The sequence below is a fragment of the Phocoena phocoena genome, chromosome 16 (assembly GCF_963924675.1).
Source record: "Phocoena phocoena chromosome 16, mPhoPho1.1, whole genome shotgun sequence".
Taxonomy (NCBI): domain Eukaryota; kingdom Metazoa; phylum Chordata; class Mammalia; order Artiodactyla; family Phocoenidae; genus Phocoena; species Phocoena phocoena.
The window spans coordinates 46,214,715-46,232,950 of NC_089234.1; the positions used below are offsets into that span (position 1 = coordinate 46,214,715).

Genomic DNA, 18,236 nt, shown 5'->3' on the forward strand with positions numbered 1-18,236 from the left:
AGGATTTAGAGTGGGTAGAGGCATTTTGTTACATTGGAGTATTATAAGGGTAAGCCTCATTTAGGCTGTGGCTTGTTTTTCTACTAGAACTACAAGGTATTTTTCAGTTGTGCAGATTATTTTTAATATTTCAAGTACTGTGTGATTTACTCTAGTTTTCAAAAAATTTTAAGTTCAGGAATCATTTATTGAACTGTAACAAGAAAATAAAAATCACTCAGGATCCCCTAACTCAGAAATAATCTCTTTTAACGTTTCAATACAATTTATTCCAACCTTTAAAAAAAGTTTTCATTTAATAAAGCCAGTATTTATTCACTACCTCCTGTGGTCTAGACATTGAGATCATTTGAAGAAGAGGCTGTCCCTGTACCCTGAAGGACCTTAGGAAGGATCTAGCAGACAATTACAGTAAGGGTGATATGCGTTATGACAGGGTTAATGTGGGGTCCTAACTTAGTGTGGATGCACCAAGGAAGGGTCCTTGACCTACCTGGAGAGAAAGGGACGGGAAGGGAAGAAGCTGCGGGCTGATGGACAGGTGGCTAGGAGAAGAGGGCAAGAAGGGACAAGGCGAAGGCTGAGAGGTCAGAGGAGTATGCACTTTGTAGGAACTGAAGACGGTGCTGGTGGGGGAGTGCTGAACCACCGGGCCAGTGTTGGGGTAGGGGCCCTGAGAGAGGAGAGGCTGAAGAGGTGGGCCGAGGTCAGATCCTCCTGGTCTCATATGCCAGGGTGAGGTGTTTGGACTGTTTCGAGAGCAGGGGACAAACGGGAAAAGGCTCTTAAGCAAAGGGATGAGGTGTTCAGATTTTCCTTTCTTGAAATGATCGTCCTAGAAAGTGCAGTAACCCAGGTAAGAGATGATAGTGGCCAGAAGTGGAGTGTTAACAGTGTAGATGGAGAGACAGGGTAACTTTGAGAGGGATTTAGGAGGTAGATGTGACATGAACTCAGTATAGGTTGGATACAGTGGAGAACAGGAGAGGGGCAGAGGCCCGGATTTCCAATTGGGGTACCTGGAGAATGGGTGACAGTTCTTTCCATTGGATTAGGAAACACGGTAGGAGGGCCAGGTGGGGAGAGGATGACGTGTGGTGCCGTGGGGACATCTGAGTGGAGAGATCAGCCAGCAGTTGGACATCCAGGCATATGGTACTTTGGAGTTCAGGAAGGAGATTGGGGTTGGAGACCTAGATGTGCATCAGCAGTGCAGAGACAGTAATTGAGACTGGGAGTTAATGAGATAGCATGGGGAAAGTGTGTGCAGTGGATCTAGCTTCAGATATTCGGTATCCTCATTGGGCAGAAAAAGGTAGGGGGCGGAGAATGACAGTTTAAAAGGTGCCAGTGACTCTGCTCCAGGATGAGTGAGAAGGTAGGCCATGTGGGGCGCCAGTTTCCTCTGTCAGTCTTGGCTCCCAGTTGCCTCTGGTGGCATGAGCTGAGTGTGAGTCTAGTGTTGAAGAGACTCCCATAGTTAGTTTGACTTTGCTTTGTTTTCATTTCATTGATACCCACCTCCCAGCAGGACTGAGGATGAAGCAGCTCCAGTAGTAGGAACATAGATGTAGTGGGGGTATGGGCTCAGACAAGAAAAGGGACACCTGTTCCGTGGTAACAGGAGGGAGGGAAGGCAGGATGGTACTGATTCAGTCAGGTGCCTACGGTGTACAGTGGATCAGGGTATTTTGACTTCAGGTAAAAAAATCTTGGCCTCAAATTGGGTTAAATGTTCACATACCTACAGAGGGGGTAGGTTGCAGACACAGCATGATCAGAAGCAGCCCAGTGATGTCATCAGGGGCCCGGGTTCTCCTGATGCCAATTCTTCTGTGGTCATAAGATCTCCTTGCACCGTATTTCCTTGTTCACATGCAGCAGGAGAGACCAAGAGAGGAAGCTCTCCCCGACCTAGAGTGTAAGTCCGTCCTTAACCGCGAGCAAGCCAGTCTTCCCACGCCCCTCAGTGGACAGGTGATTGTCGCCAGGGGAACACTGTGTGCTGACAGACAAGCTATGATTCTGGCTTCTCCCCTCTTCGCCATAGCCAGACAGTGATCAGAGTCCCCTCGAGTACACGTCTGGGAAGGGAGAGGGGATACCTGCACAAAATTGTGGTTCTGTTCGGAAGGAGAGAGGGGCGATGTGGATGTTGAGAGAGGGGGCCATGACCAGTTTACTGGCTACCTATGTGTAAGTGAGTTGGGGTGATTCCATAAGTAATTTGGTTTCTTAAAAGACTTATGAGCATCTTCCAGATTTTAAATATTCTTCAAAGACGATTTTAATGGTTATATTATATTCCATCTTATTTAACAAACCCTAATAGTATTTACTGTGTTCTGTTCTAAGCACTTTATAGATGTTGATTTAATCTTCATATAAATGGTATGATCACTACTGTTACTATTTTAAGATGAAAAGCTGAGGTTCCGTTAGTGTGTGCAGAGCTGGGATTCAGACCCAGGCAGTGCTCCTAACCCCCAGCCTGTAGTGCTGCAGTAAAGATGGTTTATTCAGCCCTTCTCTTATTTACAGACGTTCAGGCAGCGCCCACTTTTTCCACAGTATAAATAATGCTACAGTATGTATCGCAGTACACAAATGTTCGTCTTGGGATCGCTTGGTCAACATGCGACTCTTGTTAAAGCTCCTGCCATGTAGTGCTCAGCTGCCTTACACAAGAACTGAGCGGCTTGCCTTCCGTTGGCCTGGGCTTTCTGGGTCACCGTGATGCTCACCCACTTGTTTTTTATCACGTGGAGAAGAGAGCAGCACCATGTAGTGGAAGAGCAGGCTGCAGCGGTCAGAAGACCGACTTGAGGGCTTGCTCCATCTCCTGGTAACCAGGGGGCCTCGGGCACAGCAGCCTTCAGCGGCCCCGGACACCGCAGGATTTCTGTCCTGCTTGCTTCCCGAGGCAGTGAGATTGATTGAGATCTTGTGGGTGAAAACTCTTGGTAGACTATAAAGCTTCAGACCAGTTGAAGACACTCTTATGTTCACTTAGGTTAAGATATACTGTACAATGCCTTCACTAATCTGGAAGAAGAGAGAAAAGTATTTTTGTTAGGTAATTTTTATTTGATTTTTTTTTTTTACTTTACTATAGACATTATCTTTTGATATGTAGTAGCTGGTGTTTCCTCTTAATACCTGCACTCACTAACTGATGAATGGGGTTGTAGGGATTTCACTTGGTGGGTTTTATCCTCTATAGCTTTTTCTTTGAAGAAAATATCAGTAAATTTCCAAAGCTAGGATTTTCTTTTTTGAGCTGTTAAGTTTTTGTTTGTTCTTTTTTGTTTTTTGGCAGTTGATCATCCATATGCTGTCCTTCATGGTTGTCTTTTCTTCTTGGACATTTTGGGTGCAGGTTCGAGGGGTTGGGTCCGACTATAATTGTCTGTCCGACGACAGTGATGCATCAGTGGGTGAAGGAATTTCACACGTGGTGGCCTCCATTCAGAGTGGCAGTTCTGCACGAAACTGGGTCCTTTACCCACAAAAAGGTAACATTACAGTACCTCAGAATCTTTTTGCTTGTTTTAAAGCCCTCTATTTGACATAATTGTTTTTGCTTTGATCCATTTATTTATTAAGTGTATGTTCCTGTGTTTCTTTCTTGCATTTAAACTTATTGTTATTGATTTAATTTAGAGCTCTGTATTTTTAAAACAATTATGAATGCAGGCTTTGTCATTCTAACAGTCCATGGTGGTGACATGTTCTTGTCCCGTGAAACACAAGCCTGATACCCTGAGTGGGACCAGAAATCAGGGGACTTATGCAGCAGTTAACTGGCTGGATTTGGGGCATTAGAGGCTTTAAACAGTTTTAGGAAAGTAGGTACAAAATGTAATAAAATAACTCTTAATTGATAAATGAATTTGTTAACATGCTTTTAAAATGTATTTTAAATGAACAAAAGAAGAGCCTGCCATTTTGTAATTTGTACTGTTGCCTTTTAGTTAAGTTTTTTGTTCTCTGAATCATTGATTACCATTTAAGTCTAATCACTGTTCTTTGAAAGTTGCATTTTCTCACTTACTTGTAGTTTTACCCACACATTATCAAAAAGGTTTATCATCTCTTCTCCTCTGGGTAGCATAGATAGGGTGTATTATGCTTTTTTAATCCTCATGTCTGTCTACCATCTAGACTGTAAGCTCTGCAGTGTGGAGACTATGTCTTCATCATTATTGTATCCCAGGGGCCTATAGACAATAGATAATAATTAACACATTTTCACTGTGGGTTTGCAGGTTTACTCTGTAGACAAGAAGTGGCAGTTTGCTATGAGTTCTTTCTGTCCTGAGTTTCACAGCTCTTGAGTGAGGCCTCTGTGCCCCCATGAAAGCAGTGCCAGCTGAGAGAGCTGTTGAATGTTTGCCTCACTCAGTTAAATACGTGTGAGCCACTAAACTCCAGTGTCTTTATGATTCTGCCAGTACCCCCTTTCCTCCAAATTCCCATTTTGTTCATGGTCATGAGTAAGCAGAACTTTTGATAAAAGTGAATCAGGAGTATCTATAATTTGGTAGCTCAACTTTGGTGAGATGGAATCTTACTTTTACTAGCTGTTGTTAAAAACAGCATACTTTGCCCTGAATTTTAAATGATAAATAGAAAACAAATGAGTTGAAATAATTAATAAAGTGGGATAAACGCTGCAATCAAAACAAAATAAAAAAGTGATTTTTTTCTCAGCAGCATGAAAATAACAGCTTAGATTGTTTTTCTAGTCAAACTAAATTGTTGTGACTATCCTGTCATCATTCTTGTAAAACATTTTTGATTCCTTTTTTCACTTCCATTGTCTGTTGACATTTCTTAATATTTTGTATTGCAAAGTCTTGTACTAGGATTCATTAGTTGATGAATGTCTTTAAAAGGCAAATTTTTCACATGTTCCTCCTTATCCTTTTTTTTCTTTTGTGCTTTTTCTTTTACACCTTTACCATATCATGGCTCACTTGAGTCTCTTCTGTTATTATAGCCTGAAGAGCAACCTTCATGTAAATGAAATACATTGACTCGTGAATGAAAATAGAATTGACATTGGTCAGTGTCTCTGTTGGTGAGATTTGCTTCCTTAACTTGCTTAGAGAGCAAACAATTATTTCACTTTTGTTTACAGTGATTTGCACCTTCTGAGGTGTCTGGTTATGCACAGACACATGCATTATATGATTGTTCATAATTTTTTTAGTACTTAATGGTTTACCAAGCGCTTTAACTTGAAGTTTCTTAACTTTTGAGGAAAAGCAGTAGACTTGTGTTTTTACTCTGACCCTTAACTCTTTGGACAGTTCCTTTTTCATTGTAAAGTATCTCAGATCTCTAAAGATGTAAGCTGTTATGCAAAAGATCGAAAAGATGTTCTTTCGCATCTTTCAAACCGTACTCTCTCCTTAGAAACACAATCAGTTTATTATTAATATTTAATATCAGTTTATTATTTGTGATGACGACATATTGAAAATGTGTTCATTCCTCTGCACAGGCCTTGTTATAACACTTCCAAGATCAGAACTCTGGCTTCTGGATTAAAAGACCGAGTGGCATTTGATCCCTTTGCTCCTTCCTTTTGTATTTGTGTGTACAGATCTTTGTTACCACTCCATGCACACCTGTTGGCTTATAGGTGTGTGTTAGATTGCAATAGAGTTTACATTTCTTAATCACATTTCAAATATTCTGTCAGTGCTGGTCTGTCCTTTAAGCCAGCACCTAATGTGTAACTTCCTTTCCATCCTCATAGGCTGAAATTTCTTTTTTCCATGGGGGAACTTTCTGTGCGCACCAGCTGTCCCGTCTAAATGTATTGATAATAGAAGCACTCTGGTGTAGGGTTATTCAGTGCTGGAGAAAATAGGGAAGAGAAGAGAATTTCTCTTTGGAAAACTTAAAAAAGTAATAATGCCAGAATTATTCTGCTTATCATTCAAATAGATTATTTTTATTTTTCTAATGATTTGTTGTAGCTGGTAAGATGTCAAACTTTGAAAGTTTTTCATTTAGAGAAGAGCTATCAAATGATCAAACAATTTCTAAATGGAGATCATCTATCATTTTTCTTCCCTAAATTGCCTTTTAGCTTCCCACCTCTCTCACCCGGTGATCCTATATTATCTTTGTTAATATTCTCTTTGGTTGACAGCGTAATTTTGAATTATCAAGTGCACGCCCAGCGACCTTGCAAAAAAATATGTGGCTAATATTTTCAACCAGATGATCAAATCAGATAAAGACATTTTCAGGCTCTGAATCTCCTTTAATGGTCAGTCGAAATCTCATTTACTAGGAATCCAAGATTATCCTTTTCTCATGTTTTATGATCCCTTTTTTCTAATGGAGAGAAACTTGATATGTAAGTTGATTAATATTTATTTGTTGAATAACTATAAACATAACATTGCAGGTATTTGATGCTATTAGGACTTCAAAAAATGGATATGATGTTTTTAACTGATCTTGAAAAGCTAACCATTTTCTTGGGGAAAGAAAATATATGAAAAGATAATAAAAGAAGGCAGTTTTGTAATTCTTATCCCGTAACTCACAGCAGGGGGTGGCAACTTTAGCACTGCGTTGTAAAGTTTATTTAATTATTAAGGACCCTTTTTTCAATTTGTTGGAAGATGTGTAATGAGAAATTTCTTGCTTATATTCTGAAACAGTTGTCACTTTGTAGCTCTCCCACCTTTCCCTGCCTTGTAGGATATAGTAATTCTGTGGAATAGTTTTGATAATTCAAAGAGATCGTTTTGATCCATTCATGGTATTTAGAGGCATAGGATTAGGAAATGTGACAATGGCATAAAGGCATAGATTTTATAATTACCAAGCCAGGGTTGGAATCTTGGATCTGCCATCGTATAGCTTTGTGACCTGGTGCAAGTCACTTAGCTTTTCTGAGCCTAGTTTGATCTCCTGAAAATGGGTTAGTTTTGGTAATTTTTTGAGGATTTGTTGGGTTAATATGTGAGCACAATACACTTAGTATGGTCCCCAGCATACCGTGTCTACTCAGGTAATTCCTACAGTTAGAAACGAAGAATGTGGTAGACATCTTCATCTCAGTACTTGAGAAAAGATGCTCTGACATTTCTGAGGGATTCAATATAAATACATTCGAGATAGAAGGTTCAGACCTGCTTTATCAAAAATATTCATAGTCATTCACGTCTAGACCTTTCTCCTTCGTGTCTAGATTCATTGGCCCCCAAATGATACGGTGTTAAAACTCTTTTTGGGAAATGCAAGGTATGACTAAAGAACAGACCACAGGAAAACATGGCCATCTGATGCAACTACCATCACATGTTCTTTAAAAAGGCCCGTTTTCCGAAACACTAGCATAAAAAGACTTGGCTTTTTAAAAAGCTGGAAGGGAGACAAGTAAAAACATAACAAATAAAAGTAGAAAAGGGCCACATGGTCCCTCAAGCATCCTGAATATTTCAGACCCGCTCCAGGTACACAAATTACAACACAATGTGGTGTAGTTCCCATTAACTTTCGAGACGGTGTATACACCTGATACAAGAAATGATAGATGCTATGCTCGGTCTTTGAGGGATATTGTAAAATTGTGTTGCTGGAGCCCTTTTTTCTTCATTGTCAGCACAAATCCTTGTTTATTAAAGATTTACCTTGAAGGAAATTTTAATTAATTACAGGTGCAGTAAATCCTGCCTGGGAAGCTGCTGTGCTGTGTTTACCGTGAATGGCCTTCATGTGCCTGTGCTCCACTCCGCTCTCCCTGCTGCCTGACAGTGTGATTTATGGCTGTTGTTTTCTACCAGTCCACTGTTTGCCCTCTAGGAGGGATTGGTCTCCTGAGCCTCCGTAATAACAGCAGCACTTTCACAGACATCTTTTAATGACAACAGCACTGCATTCAGTAAGTCAGGCTAATTGCAGATGTACCCTATTAATTGCAAAAACTAGGAGAGGTTACATATTTTACAAGCTTTTAATTTGAAACCGCCCGAGATGATTTGTCTTAAGTGTTTGGATAGAGACGTCCATAATATTCAACAATTCACCATTATTGAAACTCCGGTCTAGGCAGTTACAGAATTCTGAGATTGAATCAGGTAAAAACAAATAGTCTTAGATGTGTTTTTACCCAGTGGCTGTTAAGTGGAGGTTATGTTTTCAATGTGGACGTTAAAAAATTTTCTTACTCTTTTTATAAAAGCATCTTTGATTCTTATCATCATACATCTTTTTGAATATGGTAGAAATTTTGTATTTCTGTAGTTAACGTTACAGAATTTTCCAAATAAACTTCAATTCTTAGACATGTCGAAGAAGCTAAACATAACTCTGGTGGTATGTATTTGAGAGGCATGGCACCTCGTTTGTTTAACTGTGGTAAAGTGATGTCCCAAATCCAGTTCAGGGTGGCGTTCCTTGGAGGGTAGTGGAATGACTGTGGTGAGTCACTGCATCTAGCAGTTAGGAGTTCCAGGGTCATGAGCAAATAGATCCACATGGGCAGGGTTTGGCTGTGATCCAGCGGACAGTTTATAAAGGTGAGTGGTAATTTCACTTCTGCTGTATTTCAGGCCCCAAACAGTTGTCGTTGTTTTACTCTCCCATTTCTCTCTGGGCACATAGCTCTATGCCTGGAGTAGCACAGGGCGTGGGGCATTCCTGTGTGTCGGTTTGCTGTCGTTCCACGCCCTACCTGCTTCAGGACTTCTGGAAGCCACTGCTGTCCCAGGAGGAGGAAGAGATGGGGATAGAGTTGGGATAGCTGCCTACCCAGACTCTCAGTGGAAAATTCAGATGTGGAGGAGCTATTGAAATCAGCTCTGGCTTCTAAAAGTCTCAGGACTGGTGGGATGCATTCGAGGTGGAACAGTGCATCTCCGGACAGCCTGCTTTTCTTCACTGGACACTAGCCACTGTGGCAGAGCCGGTGGCAGTGGAATAGCAGTGTAATCAGGGAGAAGTGGGTAAGGCGAGGCATGGGAGAGTCTATACGTGTGTTTGTAAGGCTGTGAGCCTTGAGGTATTTAGTGCTGCATTCATCATAGGTTAAAAAAAAAAAAAAGTCAGGAAATGGTTAAATCAGGTGTGGCCCTCGATGAGTATTGCATAGGCGCGGAAAATCATGAATAGGAAGATGGCAAAACAGTAGTCATATTAATAACACAGCTCTCACCTGTTGAGCCTTTACTAGTACCAGGTGTTATAGCTCTTAACTCTGAAGTTTTGAGTGTATTATGACATGAGAAAAGTTTCTCTTTTCCTCTTTCAGAATTTTCTTGGCCATTGTTACACCCATTTATATTCTATTGAATTAAAAAATATTTTAACCCTTGTTTATTAAGATAATATTTTTAAGATGTTGAATTTTATAAAATTTGTATGACTATGATTACATGAATTATTGTATTAGTTTTCCTAATATTTAGCTATTCTTCTATTTCTGTGATGCCTTGTTAGCTTAATATAGTGCTAGGTTTTATTTATAAAGTAATGAATCTCTAGTTGGGGAGTACGCACACTGTGTGAGTATGTTGCTTCTGTCAGTTTTGAAAACCGGGTTTTGCTAGCCTTCTATCTTTTTCTGTATTTTGGAACCGTTTAAATAACAGGATTGATTCCTACTTCACTCGTAAAACCCTTTGGGTCCAGTAGACTTCTGGTGGGAAAAGCATAACATCCTTTTCAAGTCCTTCAGTATTGGTCTGATTGGTTTGTCTCATTTTTCTTGGGTCCATTTTGGGTAATGTTCACATTCTCTGTCAAAGTTCAGATTCTTTGGCATTGGATTGCACGTGGCATTGGCTAACATTTTGTGTTCTCTGCCTCTGGGGTGACTCCTTTAATGTTTTTCATGCTGCCCATCTGAGTCTGTTCTTCGGGCTGACTTTCCAGAGGTCTGTCTGTTTTTTGGTCTCTTCAAAGAGTTACTTAGTTTTTTTCTCTATCAATTCTACCAGGTTTTGTCCTTGAGCTTCAATGATTTTTGTTTTTATCTTACTGTCTCACTGTCTTTATTTAGCCAATTGTATTGGCTGCTTGGTTTGATTTCAGCCTCAGTAGGGTGTGGGGAATGAATATCTTTGTGTGGGTTAAGGCTCTGCTGAGAGCTATTAAAAGGAGCTCACTGATGGAGAGACTCAGATCCTTTGGATCCTAACTATAAACTTTTAGTTGCCTTTAGTCTTCCTCTGTCTCTTCTGACTGTTGAACTCTGAGAAGCTGTGGCCGTGTCCCCGGCCGGCTGTGGATGTGCTACTTTGCCAGCATAGCTCTTAAGGGCTGTGCCTTGGGCTCTGGTGCAGTGCTCCGGGCAGGCAGGTAAAGGCCTGGCTCTTCTCTCTAGTGTGTTGTCTCCTTAAAATACAAAAGAGGCCCTCCTTTTCCTGTTCACTTCTTGTTGTCTGATACTTGTATTTCTGATCCTGCCCTGTTTTTGTTTGCATTTCCTTGGGATATCTTTAATAGTTCCCATACTCTTAACTCTCAGCACCAGTCTAGTTTGGGTCTCATCTCTTAAACACAGGCCAGGTTTTGGCCGTACTTTCCTAGTGGAAAGGGTCACGGCTGACAACCCACTGTCACGTGGAGACCCTGACATAAATGTTAGGTCTGAAGCCAGCTGTCTTATTTTCTGTTTATTGTATTTTCTGCTTTTTATATTTTCTTAATTCTTTTTCTATTTCCTATTAGAAAATTTTCTATTCCTATATCTATTTTTTTCCTGATAGTGGTTTGATAGTTCTACAGTCTATTTCTTTTCTGGTATTTATGCTGAAGTAGCAACTATTAATCAATAAATGGGCTTAAATTTTTTTTTTTTTTTTTTTGCGGTAAGCGGGCCTCTCACTGTTGTGGCCTCTCCCGTTGCGGAGCACAGGCTCCGGACGCGCAGGCTCAGCGGCCATGGCTCACGGGCCCATCCGCTCCGCGGCATGTGGGATCTTCCCGGACCGGGGCACGAACCCGTGTCCCCTGCATCTGCAGGCGGACTCTCAACGACTGCGCCACCAGGGAAGCCCTGGGCTTAAATTTTTTATGAATGTATTTCAATCTGTTTTTCTGTCATGATAAAGACATGAACAGTGTTCATCACCTGTGCCCCATTCTACCATTGATAAGGTGGGATTTTTAGTACACTCAGTTTCCCCTGTTCTCACTCTAGGTTTGTTAAATTAAACTGGAATTATAATCATGCAAAAATAGATCCCTTTTTATATTTTAGATAATTTCATAACAGTTTCATTAGTATTTAAAACAATGTTTTAATATTTACTTAATTATTATTTTAATAATTTTAGAATGGTAGGTATATTACATGTAATCTTCCCTTAAAAATATTTTCTTTTACAGTAAAGTAAGAGGCAGTGTTGCCTAATATTCAGTTAATATTAGCTTTGGAGTTGGCTGCTTTTCTATGCTCAGATCCTACCACCACTTTACCAGTTATGTGACCTGATAAGCCACAGTTTTCCCCTCTGTGAACTGGGGGTAAGGACCTCTGTCCTCTCTCAGAGTTGCTGTGAGCACTCCGTCTGTGATGAGCATGAGGCGGGGAGCTCTGCCACCTGCTCTCGTGCAGAGTGCGGGGTCCTGATTACCTTTCTGCTCCCACCAGGGAAAGGAGCTGCATTCTTTTAGTGACCGCACCCCTGCACCGGCTGGAGGTAGCATGCTGTTCATAGGCCATCTCTTGCTGGTTTATTTTCTGTCCTTGCCCAGCTAAAGGTGGAATTTGTTCTTTTTTTCTGTCAAGCGTGACTGCTAATTTGGATCAATGCAGAATTCCAGGGTCTTTGCTTTCCCCCTAGAATTACGGAAAGATTTGCCCTTCGTTTTCCGACGTATTTAGTGTTGCAGAAAAGATATCCAGCACAGATTTCCTTTGCAGGGAATCTTTTTTCAGTCTATTTTGTTCTGACTAGAAGCTACAGCATTTTCTCGTTTTCCCTTGTTTTGGGGATTCAGACATCTAATAGGTGTGTACCCAGATGTATGGCTGTTTCGGTGTTTTGTTCTATAGACTCTAGTCTCTCCTCAGAAGTTTTTTCTATCATTTTTAAGATCACTTCTTTTATATCCTTTGTACTCTGTCCTTCTTGAATTCATGTTATACATCATCAGAGCTCCTGGATTTGTCTTTCTTGTCTCCTTGGCTTTTCTCTCATTTTCTTTCGTTTTTAAAAAAAGACCGTTTTCCATCTACTGTGTTGTTTTTAGTTTAACAAGGATTGACACAAAGGATGTTTTGGAAAAATAAAAATTGGGTAAGTGTTTACATGTTATACCTTTTTCTGGTCTTCTTATGAGCCCTCCTCCCCCACAGTAGTGGACATACTAGTCAGTGTTTACGACTTACAGATTAATGAAACATAAACTTCCACTGCTGATAATGTATAATTCTGTTGTATATATTATGTTTGTATACATCTTTATAAAGTGCCTTAGATTGTATCATGATTGAAAGGTTGATATTTTTTAAATTTTTAAACATTTTATTATATTTATTTTTCCTTCCAGTTTTATTGAGATATAATTGACATACAGCACTTTGGAAGTTTGAGGTGTACAGCATAATGATTTGAGATACATACACCATGAAATAATTACCACAGTAAGCTTAGCGAACGTTCATCCTCTCATATAGATACAAAATTAAACAAATAGAAAAAAATTTCCTGTGATGAAAACTCTAGAATTTACTCTCAACTTTCATACCTAACATACAGGAGTGTTAATTATATTTGTCATGTTGTATATTACATCCCTAGTACTTAGCTTATAACTGGAAGTTTGTACCTTTCGATTGCCTTCATCCAATTCCTCCTCCCCCCCCATCTTCCACCTCTGGTAACCGCAGCTATGATCTCTTTTTCTATGAGTTTGTGTTTGAAGTATAATTAACCTATAACACTATGTTAATTCCTGTTACACAACATAGTAATTCAATATTTCTATAGGTTTCAAAATGATCTTCATGATAAGTCTAATTATTATATGTTACCATACAAAGATGTTGCATAGTTATTGACTACATTGCCCCGCACTGTACATTTCACCCTTGACTCATTTATTTTGCAACTGGAAGTTTGTACCGCTTAATCTCCCTCACCTGTTTCTTCCCTGCCCATCCCCTGTTTGTTCCTGGTACCTATGGCTATTTCTTTCTTTTCTTTTCTTTTCTAACATCTTTATTGGAGTATAATTGCTTTACAATGGTGTGTTAATTTCTGCTTTATAACAAAGTGAATCAGTTATACATATACATATGTTCCCATATCTCTTCCCTCTTGCGTCTCCCTCCCTCCCACCCTCCCTATCCCACCCCTCTAGGTGGTCACAAAGCACCGACCTGATCTCCCTGTGCTATGCGGCTGCTTCCCACTAGCTATCTGTTTTACATTTGGTAGTGTATATATGTCCATGCCACTCTCTCACTTTGTCACAGCTTAACCTTCCCCCTCCCCATATCCTCAAGTCCATGCTCTAGTAGGTCTGTGTCTTTATTCTTGTCTTACCCCTAGGTTCTTCATGACCTTTTTTTTTTTCCTTAGATTCCATATATGTGTTTTAGCATACGGTATTTGTTTTTCTCTTTCTGACTTACTTCACTCTGTTTGACAGACTCTAGGTCCATCCACCTCACTACAAATAGCTCAATTTCGTTTCTTTTTATGGCTGAGTAATATTCCATTGTATATATGTGCCACATCTTCTTTATCCATTCATCTGATGATGGACACTTAGGTTGTTTCCATCTCCAGGCTATTGTAAATAGTGCTGCAATGAACATTGTGGCACATGACTCTTTTTGAATTATGGTTTTCTCAGGGTATATGCCCAGTAGTGGGATTGCTGGGTCGTATGGTAGTTCTATTTTTAGTTTTTTAAGGAACCTCCATACTGTTCTCCATAGTGACTGTATCAATTTACATTCCCACCAACAGTGCAGGAGGGTTCCCTTTTCTCCATGTGAAAGGTTGATTTTATTTATTTGTTTTTTGGCCACGCCGCATGGCATGTGGGATTTTTGTTCCCCGACCAGGATTGAACCCGTGCTCCTTGCATTGGAAGCGGGGAGTCTTAACCACTGGACCACCAGAGAAGTCCTTAAAAGGTTGATTTTAAGAGTCATCCTCGTTTAACTTCTTATTTAAAACTGTCTTTACCATTTTGTCATCATTTTAGGAGAAACTAATTCAAGATATTGCTCATTGTCATGGGATTTTGATCACTTCTTACTCCTACGTTCGACTGATGCAAGATGATATTAGCAGGCATGACTGGCACTATGTGATCTTGGACGAAGGACACAAAATTCGGAATCCAAATGCTGCCATCACTCTTGCTTGCAAACAGGTGTGACCTTTAATAACAAGGAGGGTTTCCAGGTGGATAATATTTAATTGAGAATAAACTCTGCTTTTAGTAACAGACTTATTTAATCTTTCCTTGTGCTTTTTTTTTTTTTTTTTTTTTTTTTGCGGTACGCGGGCCTCTCCTGTTGCGGAGCACAGGCTCCGGATGTGCAGGCTCAGCGGCCATGGCTCACGGGCCCAGCCGCTCCACGGCATGTGGGATCTTCCCGGACCGGGGCACGAACCTGCGTCCCCCGCATCGGCAGGCAGACTCTCAACCACTGCGCCACCAGGGAAGCCCTTTCCTTGTGCTTTTGCATAAGGAATTTGAAATACGCATTTTGCCTTAATGCAGAACACTTTTCATTCTTGCACTTAATCATGTTTTCTAAAATTCTAATTGTTCACATTACTTAATGTCTCTTATAGGGATCAGTTGTTAGAATGTAACCAAATCCAACTCTAGTCCATAGTCTTCAGCTTGAACAGTAAGAAATTCTTCCCTATATATATATTTTTTTAATCTATGTGTAATTGAAGAATTAAAGTTTCATAAAATGTCTGCGTTTTAGAGGAGACCAAAAGAATATGTAGTTGTGTTAAATAATAAGATTGCATGGGAGTGTTTTGGGGTAGGGTTGGTGATCATCTGCTAAAAGGTGTATTTAACAGAAAAGTCCTTGCTTTCCCCAAACAGTTCCGCACCCCTCATCGCATCATCCTGTCTGGCTCACCGATGCAGAATAATCTCCGTGAGCTGTGGTCACTCTTTGATTTCATCTTCCCCGGAAAGTTGGGCACGCTGCCTGTGTTTATGGAGCAGTTCTCAGTCCCCATCACCATGGGGGGGTATTCAAATGCCTCCCCAGTACAGGTAATGTATCAGGCAGGTGACACTTCTGGTGTTTTAATATTTAAAACGTTCCTACTAAATACTATACTTTGTAGCCAAGTCATTCAGAATGTAAGGGAAATGACCAAGCTTATAAATTGGTATCTGATAAATAACCACAAAAGTATTTTTGCTTGATAGTGCATAATTTTCCAGATGAGTTTTTAAAAAATCATGTAAAATATTCAAGAGCAGTCAGAAATTATGAGATAAGAGTGAGTCACTTCTGGACAGCATGTAATAGTATGCAAATTGGGTAGTGCATCTTATAAAGTACTTTACAAGCTTAGCAAAGGGGGCACCAGGGAAGACTTAACAAGACGTATACCCTTTAACCTGATCCTGGGAAAACAGGTTGGGAAAAGTGGGACATTCTAGGTTAGAGCAACAGTATAACGCAGCCACTCTGTGTGACCATGAGCAGTGAGGAGACATGCTTGACTGGACTGGAGATGCTTTTGGAGGAGTTGCAGGAAAGCTGTGGATGCTGGCAGTGGGGGCCTTGAAGGGAGGCAGGAGCGCTTAGGCAGGGAAGAGCCACTGAAGGTGTTTGAGCAGGAGGCTGGGAGCAGGCTGTTCTTGGACGGTTACTCAGGCTGCAGGTAGTTGTGGGAGGGAGGCTGGCATTGAGGGACCTGCAGGAATTGTTGGGGGTGAGGGTGATGAGAGCCTGGACCTGGATGTGGGTGATGGTCCTGAGAAAGCAGGTCCAGAGCAAGAGTCCCAAGTGGCGTTTTCTAGGCAGAACAAAGAAGATGTGGAGGTTGGTAAGATAAAGGAGATTGGTGGGAGAGTGGTGAGCTTGCTGTAGCTAACCCCTGAGGCTTCAGGCCTGGTGACTGGTAGAGTGGGCTTGTCACAGACAGGAACGTTAGGAGGTGAGGCCAACTGGAGGGCGGTTTATGGAATTTGGGGGCAGGCTCTAGCCTCCATGAGAGGCTGGGTCTCTGCACAGCTCTCAGGTGGGGGCCTGTACCAGCCAGGTTTTGACTGAGCCAGAAATAAAATACATAACTAGAAAAAGAATTTTAGACCTTTAAGATTAGAGGACTGTCAAAAACCATTTTAATACCTTTAAAAGTTTGAGATTGAATGATTTTTAATTAACTTTTGCGGGAGCTCTCTTCCTCCACTGAATCCCCGTTATCCTTCATGTATCTTGTTCTTTTTTTTTTAAACCCTTTATTTTGGAATAATTTCAAACTTAACAGAAAGTTGCAAGAATTGTAAAAATAGCTCCTAGATTCCCTAATTGTTAGCATTTTGCTAACATTTTGCCATATTTGCTTTATCTTTCCTTCCCTCCCTCCTCCTTCCCTACCTGTCTCTGTCTCTGTCTCTGTCTCTGTCTCTCTGTCTCTCTCTCCCCACCCCCACCCCCCGCCGTATACACACACACACACACACACACACGCACACACACAAATTTATGCTTTTTTTTTTTCTGAATCATCGGAGTAAGTTGTAGACACGATGCCCCTTTTCTCCAAATCCTTTAGTGTGTATTTCCTAAGAAGAGGGATGTTGTCTTACATAACCATGGTGTAAACATCAAGATCAGGAGGAAGTGTAACATTGATGTAATTCTGTTATCTAATCTATTTGCCATGCACATTGTGCCGGTTGTTCCAGTAATTTCTGTGTCTGTTTAGTCTCCTTTAATCTGAAGCTGTTCCTGTGATCTTCCTTTTGCCTTCATGACTTGACATTTTTGAAGACTACAGGCCTATTATTTCATAGAATGTGCCTCACCTTGGGTTTGTTTTCCATTCTTTGTGATTGGAATCAGCTTATTCCCTTTGAGCAGGAGTACACAGAAGTGACCTGTCTCTCAGTGCTTTACTCGTATCTGGAGGCACATGCTGTTGGTTTGTCCCTTCATCGGTGGTGGTCTGATTACTGGGCAAGGTGTTGTGTGTCAGACTTCTAAACTCTTTGAAGCTACCGCTTCTCCTTTATAATTAGTAAGTCATTTATGGGGTATACTTTGAGGCGGTGCAAATATGGTCTGTTTCTTCCTTGAAGTCCTCGTTTCAGAAGTTTGTGCACTTATCTTTTCCCCCTTTTTAGACTGTAAAGTCCTTGGGAGCAGAGGTACTGCTTTTATTTGCTCCTTTTTGTTTTAAGTCCATAGCTGCCATGAAATAGTGGATCCCAAGAAGGTAGTCTGTCAGCAGATATTTTGTGTGTCAGGCTGGGGCTAAAATGATGGGAAATGGCTGACAATCAGAGCCTTCCCTTGAATAGCATTCCTGGTCCAGTGGAGAGTGTGCAGGGGGGAAAGTGGTAAACAGATGATCATGGTATAGGGTAATGAAGACTGTGCTCAGGGGAGACAGCCAATACAGAGCTTGTGGGAGTCAAGGCAGGCTTCCTGGGTGGGGATGATTAGGATCTAAAAGGCTGCGGAGGGTGAGGGGGGAGAACATTAACTACCCAAAACATGGACTGCCCCTTGGATTTGTACATTGAGCCTGTGCAGGGGATTTTAGAACTGAAAAGAGCCCGAGGAGTCATCTAGTTGAGCCTCCTCATTTCATGCTCAAGGTTATTATTGAGACTGAGCGTTTTGGAGACTTGCCTAAGGTGACTGGGCTCTGGGAGAGGCAGAACTGGGGAGGAGTTATCACTCTGCCTCCTCAGGAAGAGGAAGGAAGCGTGAGCGGGCTCAGCAAGGTGTCCATTTTCCATAGCTGTGGGGAGGTGGAGTGACGAAGGAACACAGTTGGATCCTCACTGTGCATTTTTACTCACAGAGAGGCAGACACAAGAAGCAGAAGGGCATTCAACATAGAATTGGCTCGAAAGTTGCACTGGAGAATGTGGCGTGATGTCAAAGCTAAAATAGGGTTTCTTGGTCTTCCCTGCTCTCACATCCCCACCCCAGTTTAGAGCTTAAGATCTTCCTCTGGGGAGAGTGGGGTGTGAGAAACAGACCCGTCCCCAGCCACTCTGAGCTCCAGCCCTTGCAAGTTCAG

The 18,236-nt window shown here is 41.2% G+C and overlaps 1 protein-coding gene across 1 annotated transcript in view; it reads left to right on the forward strand.

Moving 5' to 3' along the window:
• Nucleotides 1-18,236, forward strand: part of ERCC6 (ERCC excision repair 6, chromatin remodeling factor) — a 66,148-nt gene that overhangs the window by 34,529 nt on the left and 13,383 nt on the right. Inside the window, exons 7-9 of the mRNA XM_065894468.1 lie at nt 3,380-3,515; nt 14,197-14,367; nt 15,064-15,240. Coding sequence (XP_065750540.1) covers nt 3,380-3,515; nt 14,197-14,367; nt 15,064-15,240 — 484 coding nt within the window. The remainder of the gene's footprint in view (nt 1-3,379; nt 3,516-14,196; nt 14,368-15,063; nt 15,241-18,236) is intronic.